Source organism: Tupaia chinensis, unplaced genomic scaffold (assembly GCF_000334495.1).
Source record: "Tupaia chinensis unplaced genomic scaffold, TupChi_1.0 Scaffold000574_1, whole genome shotgun sequence".
Lineage (NCBI taxonomy): Eukaryota > Metazoa > Chordata > Mammalia > Scandentia > Tupaiidae > Tupaia > Tupaia belangeri.
Window position 1 is genome coordinate 2,719,608 of NW_006160088.1, and position 13,498 is coordinate 2,733,105.

Sequence of the window (13,498 nt, forward strand, 5' to 3'; positions counted from 1 at the left end):
CCAAGAGACAGCCACATCCCGTAGTCTCCACACAGTCTACCTCCAGCTTAGCCAGCTCTGCATCGGGGCACACGTGTACCTGCCATGTCCAGGAGAGTCTCTGGTCATGAACCAAGGACCTGCCCGCTCGGGTCAGCCTTACATAGTGCTGTTACTGCTGGACCACAGTCTCTTCCCCGGTAGTCTTAAGGAAAGTTTAATATTTGGTATCAAGATTGCTTATAATCAGGCATGTAGGAATTTCACTAGGTTTAAAATTAAATGACTTAATATAAGTTCTTATTTTTATTAAGTTTTATGTCTTTTAAGCGATCTTTGTGGTGGCTTCCAAGTTTAGACTGCATTAATTACATAAAAAGATTCTCAGAGATATGGAGTCAGGGAATCTGGGGATGAATGAAAGAAATTGTATTTTTTCATGTAATTATAGCAGTTTTGTGAGCAGATCCCTGACTTGGAATATGCTGAAAATTATTGCCCCAAGTAATGGTTACAGCTCACCTGCATATGTTGAGTGCTTATCCTTGAAACCGTCGCAGTGACCTTGGGTTTGTGGTCTTTGCCTGATTTCGCGCTCCAGTGGGGAGTACGAAGCAGTGAGTAGACCGTTACAGTGCAGTGTGTGAACTGCTGTAAGTCAGAGAGGGCTACTTGCTTTCTTTTTTAAGGTAGGTCAGAGAATTAAAAACATATTTTTTTTTAAACACAATTTATTTCTTTGTTGTGGTTTTTCAAGTTGCTCGGTTTGGGACTCAAACCGCTGTGAGGCCTGTGGGAACCCAGTGCCTTACTCACCACGCCACCTGCTGGCCCAATACAGTATGATCAAGCTTACATATGAAATCTGTCATAGTTGAACTTAGGGAATTAGAGTGGAGTGATGGTTTCCAGAGATGGGGTGGGTTTGGGAAGGACGGAGAAAGGGGAGACATTGGTTAATGGGCACGCAGTTTTCGGTTAAATCAGAGTATTAAGTTCTGGTGTCCTTCTGCACAGCACCGTGACTGTAGTTAATGAAAATGTATTTAATTTAAGAGAGAGGATTTTAAATGTTGTCACCACAAACAAAATAGAAATCTTTGTGACGGATGCACTAAATAGCCTGATTTGAACATTCCACAGCATAGACATCCATCGTACCCCAAAATATATGTAATTATTTGGCAATTAGAGGACAATGCAGTGTAAAAACAAATGGGGGCGTGGTGAATTACCTTACATCAAGTAGGTGAGGGGCTGGCAGGTCGCATTGTGGTCCAGTTGCTGCACTCCCCTGTGGCCAACCACAGTTTGAGTCTCATCGGCTTGTTTTCTCTTTCTCCCTCTCTCTATCTCTCCATCTCTCTCTCTCTGTGATCAAATACAAATATAATAATAATGATAATAAATAAAATTAAATACTTCTTTCTCTTTTTTTGGGAGAGGTTTTCGCTATAGGGCGCGTGTGCTCGCCAGACAGAGACAGACAGAGAGACAGAAAGCGAGAAATCACCCCCCAGGGGGGATGGTCATGCCGCAATCCCTTCTCCTCCATCCTCCTCTCGGGATCTTGGGCACGCACGCACACACGCCCGGCGTGAGTTTTAAGCCACTGGGTCCGGGACGTGAACCGTGGTCGACTACGTGGGAGTCCAGCAACATAGCCATTACGCTAACTGCTGGCACCCTAAATAATTCTTTTTAAAAAATCAAGTGGTTGAATGAGGGATAGCCTCTTAGAGGACACACAACCAGGAATTTTGCAGGTCAAGAGTTGAGGAAGGATAAAAAGAGGAAATGTCATGTGTGAAGGATAGCTTGAATCAAAGAGTACTAGAAATTACTGTGACTGGGTCAAAGGAATAGCTAGGAGAAGTTGGCGAGATCAGACAGATAGCAGCCTCAGAGCACGCAGAGCCATCCAGGCTACGTGTTGTGCAATGAAAAGCGGGGTCTTTTTTTTTTTTAAGACGTTTTTTCTATAGGCGCGTGTGCTCGCCAGAATGACAGAGAGAGACAGAGAGACAGAAAGTGAGAAATCACCCCCCAGGGGGGATGGCCACGCCACAATCCCTTCTTCTCCATTCTCCTCTCGGGATCTTGGGCACGCATGCACACGTGCCTGGCCTAAGTTTAAGCCACCTAGTCCAGGATTTAAACTGTGGTCGACTACGTGGGAGTCCAGTGACAGAGCCATTACACTAACTGCTGGTCCTAAAACAAATGTATATTTTTAAAATTTATTTTTATTACTTTAAAAATTACTTCTTTAATTTTATTTATTATTATTATTATTTATTTGACCAGAGAGAGATACACAGAGAAAGAGAGGGAAAGTGAGAAAGCAAGTCACCAGGTCCAGTACTCGACCCGCGGTTGGCCATGTGGGAGTGTCCAGCACCTTAACCACCACACCACCTGCTGGTCCCCATTATTATTAATTTTTAAAAATTATTTTATTTTATCATTTTTGAAATTTGAACAGGTACAGAGGGAAAGTAAGTAAGTAAGTCACCAGGTATGGGAATCAAGCCACAGTTAGGCATGTGGAAGTCCAGCACCTTACCCATCATGCCACCTGCCAGCCCCATGTTACTACTTTTTAAATTTGCTATAAGGTACATGCACTCACCCGGGGGGGCGGGGCAGAGAAGAGAGAGAAAGCAAGCCACCAGGTCTGGGACTTGAACCATGATTGGCCATGTGGGAGTGTCCAACACCTTAATCGCCATGCCACCTGCTGGTCCCAAAATTTCTTTTCTTTTTTGGATAGATTTTTCGCTATAGGGCACGTGCGCTCGCCAGACAGAGAGAGAAAGAGAGACAGAAAGCGAGAAATCACCCCCCAGGGGGGATGGTCATGCCGCAGTCCCTTCTCCTCCATTCTCCTCTCGGGATCTTGGGCACGCACGCACACGCACCTGGCCTGAGTTTTAAGCCACCGGGTCTAGGATGCGAACTGCGGTCGACTACGTGGGAGTCCAGTGACATAGCCATTATGCTCACTGCTGGTTCCCCAAAATTTCGAATAAATATTGGCCAACCGCCTTCCAAGAGTTCCTATCAATTTCGTCTCACATTAAAAATGGGTGAGATGGCCATTTCTCTACCTCTTCCCTTGCAGCGTATTATGAAACTTTAAACTGTTTCCCACGTGATAGGTAACAGTTACTGCATGTGTTAAATGCACGTATATTGATCCTTTGTTTTAGAGTTTTAGAATTATTTAGTAGAATAACCATCATTTGGGGCCAGCAGGTGGCATGGTGGCAAAGGGTGCTGGCAGCCCACATGGCCCACCACTGCTTGAGTCCCAGACCTGGAGACTTGCTCTCTCTCTCTGTCCCTCTCTGGTCAAATGAAAAATAAATACAATAAAGTTAAATTTTAAAAAATGAGAATAATGAATTTACATAATCTGCCATGTTTTCATGGCAAATTTGAATTACAAAAAGAATGAGCTGACCTTATACCTAGTGATTAAGGGAATTGGATCCCACATGACTGACCAGTTTGAATCCCGTCTGTAACATGAAAAGCACACCAGACCCTTGTGCGTGTATGCCCCAATCCCAACAGGGCGGAGAAAAAGAGGGGAAGGGATTGTGGTGTGACCACGGCCTAGAGGGGGTGCCTTCTTCCTCCCCCCTTTCTCTGTGTCTTTCTCTCTCTTTCAGGGCAGTACACTTCTCCTCTGGTGTTAAAATAATACACCAGAGGGCCAGCGGATGACGTGGTGGTTAAGGCAGTGGACTTGCAGATGGACCATTGAGTCCCAGACCTGAGAGCTTGCTTTCTCACTTTCCCTGTCTCTCTCACTCTTCTCTGTCTTTGTAGTCAAATTGAAATAATAATAATAAAGTTAAATAAAATAATTATTTTTTAGAGACTTATTTAATTTTATTAACTCATTTATTTATTTTCATTTGACCAGAGAGAGAGAGAAGGAAAGTGAGAAAGCAAGCACTGGGTCATGAACTCAAACCATGGTCAACCATGTGTGAGTGTTCAGCTCCTTAACTACCACGCCACCTGCTGTTCCCAGTAAAATAATTTTTTAAGAAAATACACTAGGGGGGACCAGCAGTTGGTGTAATGGCTATGTCACTAAACTCCCATGTAGTTGACCACAGTTTAAGTCCTGGACCCGGTGACTTAAAACTCAGACTGGGCATGTGTGCGTGCGTGGCCAAGATCCCGAGAAGAGACTGGAGGAGAAGGGATTGTGGTGTGGCCATCCCCCCCCGGGGGGTGATTTCTCACCTTCTGTCTCTCTGTCTCTGGTGAGTACATGTGCTCTACAGCAAAAATCACTCCAAAAAAACAAACACTCACTAGGAACCATTTTATCTTTATGGGAATTTTTGTTTTGATTTCATTTAGTGTTTGTTTGTTTGTTTGTTTCTTAGAGGTTTTCCCTTAAGCATGCATGCGCTCACTGGAGAGAAGGAGAGAGACAGAGACAGTGAAAGGGAAAGTGAGAAGTCACTTTCCCAGGTTGGCCATCCCACAATCCCTTCTCCATTCTCCTGCCCAGATCTTGGGCATGCACACACATACATGTACCCAGCATGATTCTCAAGCCACAGGGTCTGGGACTTGCACAGTGACCACAGCCATTGGCCATGTGGGAGTCCAGTGACATAACTGCTCCGCCACCTGTGGCCCCTTCATTTAGTTTTTTTAATTGCCAGAGACGTGTGTGCTCTTCAGAGAGAGGGAACGGGGTAGGGAGAAGGTACCCTCGGCGGGCCAAGGTCACGCCAGTTTGTTCTCTGCTTCTCCATCCCGTTGTGACTCTGCACGTGTACAGACCTGCACCCAGTGTGTGTTTCCAGCCACTGGGGCCACCCTTTGAGCCATGGGCAACTACGACAGGTGGGGCTCTCCTAACCATAGGCCATAGGCTGGCCCTGCTTTTATTTTGTTTTTCTTTTTATTTTCTTTCTTTTTTTTTTAATAGCAGTTTTAGGTTCACAGCAAGATTGCAAAGAAGGTACAGAGATCTCCCATCCACTTCCCTCCCTACTCCCACACACCCCTGTGGTTTACTAATTTTTATGTTAAATAGTAATTTCAGTATAAGGTTTCTTATACGTTATTGGAAGTTTTCAGGTTGTTAGCCTTTCTTAGATTTTTTTAAAAAGAATTATTTCATTAATGCTCTTTATAATTATCATTATTTTAAAATTTCCTATAGGGCACATACACTCACCAGATAGACAGACAGAGACAGAGAGAGAGAGAATGGAAAAAGCAAACCTCCAGGTCCAGGACTCAAACTGGGGTTGGCCATGTGAGAGTCTAGTACCTTAACCACCATACTCTGCTGACCTCTCTCAGATATTTTAAATGTTATTTAGTTCATTTGAAAATAGAAACTGTCAATCTTTTATATGTAGTTTTAAAATGTATATTGTGAATTTCAGTGATTTTAAAACTGGCAACCAAACTACATTTCGTATAAGGTGTTGAGTTTATTTTGTTAGACATCTGATTGTATATTTGTCTTCTACCCATGAGATTTATTATTTTATCTAGCTTATTGCTTGAATCTTTATCTTTTTCTGCCTAGGTTTAATAGAAGCCGTACAGCCAAGTTAGTTTTTGTTGAATATATTCGTATATATTTCATTGTTATCTAATGAAAATGACACCTTTACAAACTGTGTTTAGGTCTGCATGAATTTGATGCCTTGAAGGATCCAGAAGTGAATGAATTTCGAAGGAAAATGCGCAAATTCAGCGAGGAAAAGATTCAGTCGCTGGTTGGATTGTCTTGGATGGACTGGCTGAAGCAGACATACCCACCCGAGCATGAGCCGTCTGTCCTTGAAAACTTAGAAGATAAACTTTATGGAGGGAAGCTCATCGTGGCTGTTCATTTTGAAAATAGTCAGGTAGCATTTCATCTGTTAAAGAAATGTTTTGTAATAGAACTATTATTTTTACCCGACTGCAACTCTAGTCTTAGATGTATCTTTCATTTGCCTTGTAAACGCTATTGCTAAGAATCGTTATAGATTTAAGGTGGAAATGGTGGGTCGTCGGAAAAGCCTTGGTCTATTTTCCTATTTTTCTATGCAAAAATGTATCGTGACTTTCCGATTTGTTTTATTTTTTTTTCAGAATTATTTTATTTGACTGTATTTATTTATTTTAATTTGACCAGAGAGGGACAGAGAGAGGGAAAGTGAGAAAGCAAGCTGCCAGGTCTGGGACTCAAACTGCAGTCTGCCATGTGAGAGTCCAACACCCTTCACCACCACGCCACCCCCCATGTATTTTTTTTTTTAAGAATCGTTTATTTAATTTTATTTATTATCATCATTACTATTATTATTTTCTTATTTTTAAATTTTATCAGACAAAGACACAGAGAGAGGAGAAAAGTGAGAAAGCAAGCTGCCAGATCCAGGACTTGAACTGTGATCAGCCGTGTGGGAGTCCAGCACTTTAACCACCATGTCACCTGCCAGCCCATTCTGACGCATTTTCGTATAGAAAAATAATGTCATGGCTTTTCCAGTGACCTAATGTTTACAGTTATTTGTAACAGTCTAAACTGGCTTGCTTTGTAAATATATGAGGTTTGTTTTTTTTTTAATAGAAGTATTTAATTTTACTTATTATTTTAATTTACTATAAGGCCTGTGTACTCACCAGAGAGAGGGAAAGTGAGAAAACAAGCTGCCAGGTCTGGGACCTGAACCAGTTGGCCATGTAGGAATCCAGTGCCTCAACCACTTCATCATCTGCCGGCCCCATATGTGATTTCTCGATGCAGAGGAATGATAATTTAGAACAGTGCCAGCAAAATGTACTATTTAATTGGAAGGGATTAAAAAATAAAACTGAAAGCATTATAAAGGGATGTTTAAGGTAAGAAGCCAGGGAAAAAAACGTCTAACAGAGACCCATGTTTACTCCTTCACAGAAAAAGTTTCCCAAGCCCTGGTTTAATGTTCATTTTCTTTCTTCCTTTCTTCCTTTCTTTTTTTTTTCTTCCTCTAGTTTTTGCTGTAGTGCACTTACACTCACCAGAGGGAGATGAGAGAGACAAAGAAAGGAAAGTGAGAAATGACACATGCCTGTCCCCACCACCCCCTGCCTGGGGGGAGGAGAGCCGCTGTGCTGTCCCACCTCCTCCAGGCTCCTCTCGGGATTCTCGGTGTACACGCACAAATACCCAATGTGCTTTTCAGGCTGCTGGATCCGGGAGTCAAACCACTCCGTCATCCATCTGGGATCCAATCCTTTAATCTCCACGCCAGCAGCTGGCCCTGGTTTCGTGTTCTTTACTGCAAATAATTTTTTCCTGTGAGTTTTTCTTTTTATTCTTTGTACATGGACACTAAAGGCCTAGGGCCACCAGGTGGCGTGGTGGTTAAGATACTGGACACCCACGTGGCAAACTGCAGTTTGAGTCCCGGACTTAGGAGCTTGAAAATTATGCTGGAGACGTGTGCACGCACGCCCAGTATCCTGGGAGCAGATGGAGAAGGAATTGTGGCATGACCCTCCCTCGGGGAGACGAGTTCTCACTTCTCTAGCTCTGTATCTCTCTGTCTCTACTTCCTACTGATCCTTCACACTCCATGACCAAAAAAAAAAAAAAGAAAGAAAAGGAAAGTCCTGATTAAAAGAATCCTGTTTCCGTATTCTTACATCCACAGTCTGTAAATACAGGAAACAAGTGTATGGAATAGAGGATTATGATGGGCCTAATTTATATGTAAATATCCATATGTAAATATTTACAGCAGTTACTCAGACTAAATTACGCTACTGCCTTCCTGTCAAGTATGGTCATTCCGCCCTCTCGGGTCTGGCCTTAGATCAAGGCATGAATTGAAGGCTTTTGTTCTGAATTGCTCTGATACCGACAGCAAAGACAGCTACCCCAGGAGCTGCCCTGTAACCCTGGCTTTCTGGCTGTACCAGGGAGGATGCAAGGTACTTTCCTTCATTCTTCAAGTCCCAGAACTGGGAAAAAAGCCAAGTGTTGCGGTTTTGTTTGTTTGTTTGTTTACCATTTTGTAGTAAGAGACTAATAAGGAAAGAAGTTTGCTGATTTGTTCCAAGAGTTATAGCTGATTAGTGGTAGAACCAGGGTTCATCCACATATCTTTGATTTTTCCCAGTTTTGCTGCCTTCTAGACACGTTAGTAAGTATTTGTTAGGGTGGGTGTGAAGTAAAGGATCTTGTCTCAAGCGTTTTCCCTCAGCAAAATAGCTCGTCTAGGAAAGAACACAGTCATTCTGTCTTGAGATGGGTTGAGACCGAAACTCTATGTAAGCCACGACGTAGGACCGACCTCATGGCCTAGTAATTAAGGAAGCTGGATCCCACATGGCCAAGCCTGGTTTGAGTCTCAGCCTCAGTGGCTTGAAAAACATGTTGGGTGCTTGTGCGTGCATGCCCAGACCCAGACAGGATGAACTAGGACAGAAGGCACTGAGGCGTGGCCCTGCCCCAGAGGGGATGCTTTCTCTTTCTCTCTGTCTCCGTCTGTCTGGTGAGTGCAGGTGCCCTTTGGCATTCAAATATGTATGTATTTAAGCAAGGTTGAGTATTATAAAATGTCATGATCTAATTTCAAATAAAATTTAAATTTAAAATATAGGGGGGACCAGCAGGTGGCATGGTGGTTATAGCACTGGACTCTTACATGGCTAGCTGCTGTTAAGAGTCCCAGTGGCTTGAAACTCACGCCAGGGTCTGTGTGTGTGTGTGTGTGTATGTGTGTGTGCACGTGCACGCCCAAAATCCGAAGAAGAAAATGGAGGCAAAGGAATTGAGGTATGGCCACTTCTCTGGGGAATTCTCACTTTCTCTCTCTCTCTCTCTCTCTCCAGTGAGTGCTTGTGTCCTATAGCAAAAATCTCTTTAAAAAATGCTAGTTAGGGTATCCTACAAGTTTGAATGAGGTGAATAGAGACCTTTTCTATTAAAAGGTAATCAGAATTCAACTTGGAAACACTGGCTGTGGATAATTTACCTATCTAGGTCATGCCAAATTTCATTACAGGTGGGTCAAATCTCTCCTGGAGAGACGAATTTTTAGATTTTTGTCATAGGATATGTGCTGGAGAGAAACAGAGAGGGAAGATGAGAAATCAACCCCCAGGGGGGATAGCCACGCGACAGCCCCTTCCCCTTCATTCTGCTCTCCAGATTTTGGGCATGCACACATGCGTGCCTGGCGTGATTCTCAAGTTGCTGAACCATGATCAGCCATGTGGGAGTCCAGCCACCGGCCTGCTGGCCCATGGATATGTAAATTTTAATATAAGCATTCTTGCAACAAAGTATACGTGAAAGAAAGTGTTTTGAATTTAGAAAGATGGAGACATTGTAAAGTCTTGCTGGATTCCAAGAAGTCATAGAATTTAAGGTTGAAAGGAGGCTAGAGATGATGTAGTCAGAATCTTTGTATATATAATAAATCCCTTCTGCCGTCTCTGATAGTGTGTGTATTCCGTGTGCTGTGTGTCAGTGCTGGGCGCGATCTGCCTCCTAAAGAAGTGTGTTTACGGTGGGCAAGGATACGATGAACTTTCTTTTTTCTATTTTCCTCGGGGTTTTGGGCACATTCGCACACATACTTGGAGTGGTTTTCAGGCTGCCGGATACCAGACTCGAACTGTTTTTGGTCATGTGGGAGTCTAGCGTGTCGACTACTGCACCACTTTCTGGGCCCTACAATTAATGTTTCTACCCTTCTTGGCTTGGTTTTCTGTTTTGGGTAAGTTTCCGAGTGAAACTCTCTTCGTTCTGAAGTCCAGATACCCAGATAATGAAATGCAGCTACCATTGCCTCTCCCTAGTCTCCTATTCTCCTGGAAAAAAAAAACGTTTTCTCAAGGGCTAACCGAAAAGTTCCTAGATTTTTGAATTGTATAGGTAATTAAAATTTTAAGGTGTTGAAGAATTTTGTGAAGTTACGAAAGAATTTATAGAATTTGTTTAGCCAAGTAAGGACATTTTTCTGGGTGGCTTTTTTTTTTAAAAAAAAAAATCTTTGTTTAATTTGACATAGGGCATGTATGCTGATTGGAGAGAGAGAGAGGAAGAGACAGATAGAGAGGGAAATGAGAAAAGACATCCTGGGGGGATGGCCAGGCCACAGTCCCTTCTCCTCCCTTTTCCTTTTGGGATTTGGGCACCACGTACACGCTCTGCGTGTGTTTCAAGCCACTGGGTCTAGGACTCAGCTTCTTGGTCGACCACGTGGGATCCAGCCACCTTAACTGCTGTGCTCCACGCTGGCCCCCAGGTAAGGGCATTTTTAACAATCTAGAACCAAGATGTGTTTTATGACTGAGTAAACACATTACCGCCAGAAAAGGTAAGAATGACGTAATCGCAGAATAAAATAGAGCTGGCAGCCTGCTCCTTCAAACATGCTTGCTCTTCCCCTCTCATTACTGCGAAATTCTCATTTGACCTTTTATTTGGTGTCAGCTGCTAATGACCCGCGCTGGTCTGTGGGAGGAGTTACCTGGAAAGGCGGGTTAGAGACGTGTCCATTAGGTTAAAAGTGGTCGTCTCAGATTGGGCGGGAAACGAGCCATCAGTCTCTGTGATCGACAGCAGACATTTTAGATGACCACATAGTCAGTATTCTGCCAGCCGTAAAACATGGCTCTTCAGAAGTGAGATAAATACAGTCGGGAGCCTATCGTGTCTCAGGTCTCTTATGTTACAGTTCCAGGGATCAACTCACAGATGCATTTTAAAAAATATTTATTTAATTTTATTTGTAATATTATTTTTTAATTTGACGAGAGAAGGAGAGAGACAAAGTGAGAGAGCAAGCCACCAAGTCTGAGACTCGAACAGTGGTCAGCCATGTAGGAGTCCAGCACCTTAACCACCACGCCCCCTGCTGGCCCTTAGATGCATTATTTTCAACTTAAGAATCACAGTTTTTGTACCAGTACTAGTGTTTCTTTTCTTTCTTTCTTTTTTTTTTAAGAGAGATTTTTTGCTATAGGACACATGTGCTCACCGGAGAGTCATAAAGAGGAAGTAAGAAATCACCCCCCCTCCGGGGGGGGATGGCTATGCCATAATCCCTTCTCCTCCAGCCTCCTCCTGGGATTTTGGGCACACACGCACATGTGCTCGGCATGAGTTTCAGTCCTCCGTGTCTAGGACTTGAACCGCGCGCAGTTGACCCTGTGAGAATCCAGCGACATAACCATTTCATCATCTGCTGTTTTTTGCTTTCGGTTTAATATTCAAAAAATTACATGAGATATTCAATACTTTATTATAAGAGAGGCTTTATGTTCGATGGTTTTGCACAACTGTGAGCTCATGTTCAGTGTTCAGAGCGTGTTTAAGGTAGGCGAGGCTGAATGGTAACATTTGATGAAGTCGGTTTAATAAGTGCATTTTTGACTTAACAGTATTTTCACATTACAGTGGGTTTATTGCAGCATCACCTCATCAGAAGTTGAGAAACGTGAGTCTGTCACGAAAGGCAGGGACACTTGTAATTTTTTTTTTAAGAGGTTTTTGTTATAGGGCGCTCACCAGAAAGACAAGAGAGAGACAGAGAGACAGAAAGCGAGAAATCACCCCCGCAGGGGGGATGGCCACGCCTCAATCCCTTCTCCATTCTCCTCTCGGGATCTTGGGCACGCACACACACATGCCTGGCGTGAGTTTAAGCCACCGGGTCCGGGACTTGAACCACGGTCAACTACGTGGGAGTCCAGCAACATAACCATTATGCTAACTGCTGGTTCCAGGGACACTTGTAACATAAGACAGTTCTCTAAGTAGGAAGGGCTGTCGAGGAAGTAGAAGGTGGTGGTGATTACAGTCCGTGGTCGGGTACTCTGGAAACTGTCAGATCTGAATGACCCTGCTGTCACCATCCAGGTCATAGTCCCTCATGAGCTGGGTCTGGTCTCTTCCTGCGAAACAGGAAACAGGCGTATCTGGCTGCCCACGTGCTCAGTGTCCACTGCAGTCTCTGTGTAAGCATTGACTAATCCAGTTCAGACTGGTTGCCACGTCGAATTACAATCTTATCAAAGTTGTAGTAATTTGTAAAGTCTTGAAGAGGATTTGAAGAACTGCTTAAAATACAGGGGAGAAGAGTGAAGTTGGATTCTGACTGTCGGTCCAGGCAGCAGTTCTTCAGGGTTCATTCATGTTCAGGGAATTAGAGAAGGGACCGTTCTGCAGCCTTAGCACGGTGTACAGCTCTTTTACAGAAATGTGTTATGGTCATTGTCCGGCTGATGACACCCCCTTATAACTGATGAGGGTAATGCTCTTTTCATAGACCCAGAAAAGCATTTTTCTGTGTGTGTTTAATTTCTTTTTTGTCTCTCTCCAAAATTGGGCTGTGTTTTTCTTACTGATGTGTTTCTCATTAATACATTCTGCAAACAATATTCTCTCAATACGTGGCTTATCTTTTCATTCTTGTTTTTTAAAAAGGTAGTTTATTTGTTCATTCATTCATTCATGCATTCCATGAGAGAGCTGGCGAGAGAGACCGGTACCAACAGGGTTTTATGCCACAAGCCCCGTAGCAGCCAGCCCGAGTCGTGGGCTTGCACACGTGCATCCTCGGCGGACAGGGAGGCTCCGGGCCACGAATCTGGGATGTTCCCATGCAGGTCCATTGCGTTTCCGCTGCTGCACCGTCTGGCCCCTCATTCTCTGTTCTGCTTCCTCTGTCTGGCTTGCTTTCTGTCCTCAAGGTCTGCTCAGTGTTCATGATTCCTCCTTTGTCATATTTGCATAGACATGAGTATATAACATGAATGTATCTGTGTGTATACGTGACATGGTTGTATGGCTGTATCGCGATGGTCTATCCCCCCCACAGACCACGCATGCACCGCATAACACGTCCAGTCCTGCGGCTGCGTGGAGCAGTGCTGCTCGTCATGTCTTCTGCTCATACGGACCCGGAGAGAATCAGAGTCACGGGTGTATGTGTGTAATCGCTTTAAACGTAGGCGAACAGTTCCTCAGCTGATAGATTCGTTCACATTCCTACCAGTTCGGAGATTGCCCACATCTTCACTAATACTCAATACTGTCCATCTTTGAAGTCTTGCTAAATTTGCGTTTCCATCGAATTTAAAATTTCGCTGTCGTGTTTTCTTCCTTGAAGTACTCCTGGATTCTTGGTCAGATCTATCTGTACTTTACTCATTTTCAACGTACTCTTAATTCTTGAAACCTGTGAACTACATTTGCTGTATTCTCTATCGACTCTGCCATTTTCCAAGCCAGGCTCTGCTTCCCATGATTTCTGTCTGGTACTGAGTGTGTCCTGGTTTGTATTTTGAAGGGTTTATGCGTGAAGGAGGAAGAGGGTTGTAAAGTCACTTTATGATGTGTTAAGGAGCTTGGACTTACCATGTAGGTTTATGCTACTTCATATACTAGCTGCCAGCCACGTGTGTGCGTTTAATTTTACTATTAAATTAAAATGATTTCTTTTCTTTTCTTTTTTTTTTTTTTTTTTCTTTTTTTGAGGGG

General features: G+C 43.5%; 1 protein-coding gene across 2 annotated transcripts in view; it reads left to right on the forward strand.

Moving 5' to 3' along the window:
* The window catches only part of PIK3CB (phosphatidylinositol-4,5-bisphosphate 3-kinase catalytic subunit beta), a 134,175-nt gene that overhangs the window by 44,589 nt on the left and 76,088 nt on the right, over nt 1-13,498 (forward strand). For both annotated transcript variants that reach the window (XM_006158178.3, XM_027775577.1), the window contains exon 4: nt 5,656-5,879. In XM_006158178.3, the coding sequence (XP_006158240.1) occupies nt 5,656-5,879 (224 nt within the window). The remainder of the gene's footprint in view (nt 1-5,655; nt 5,880-13,498) is intronic.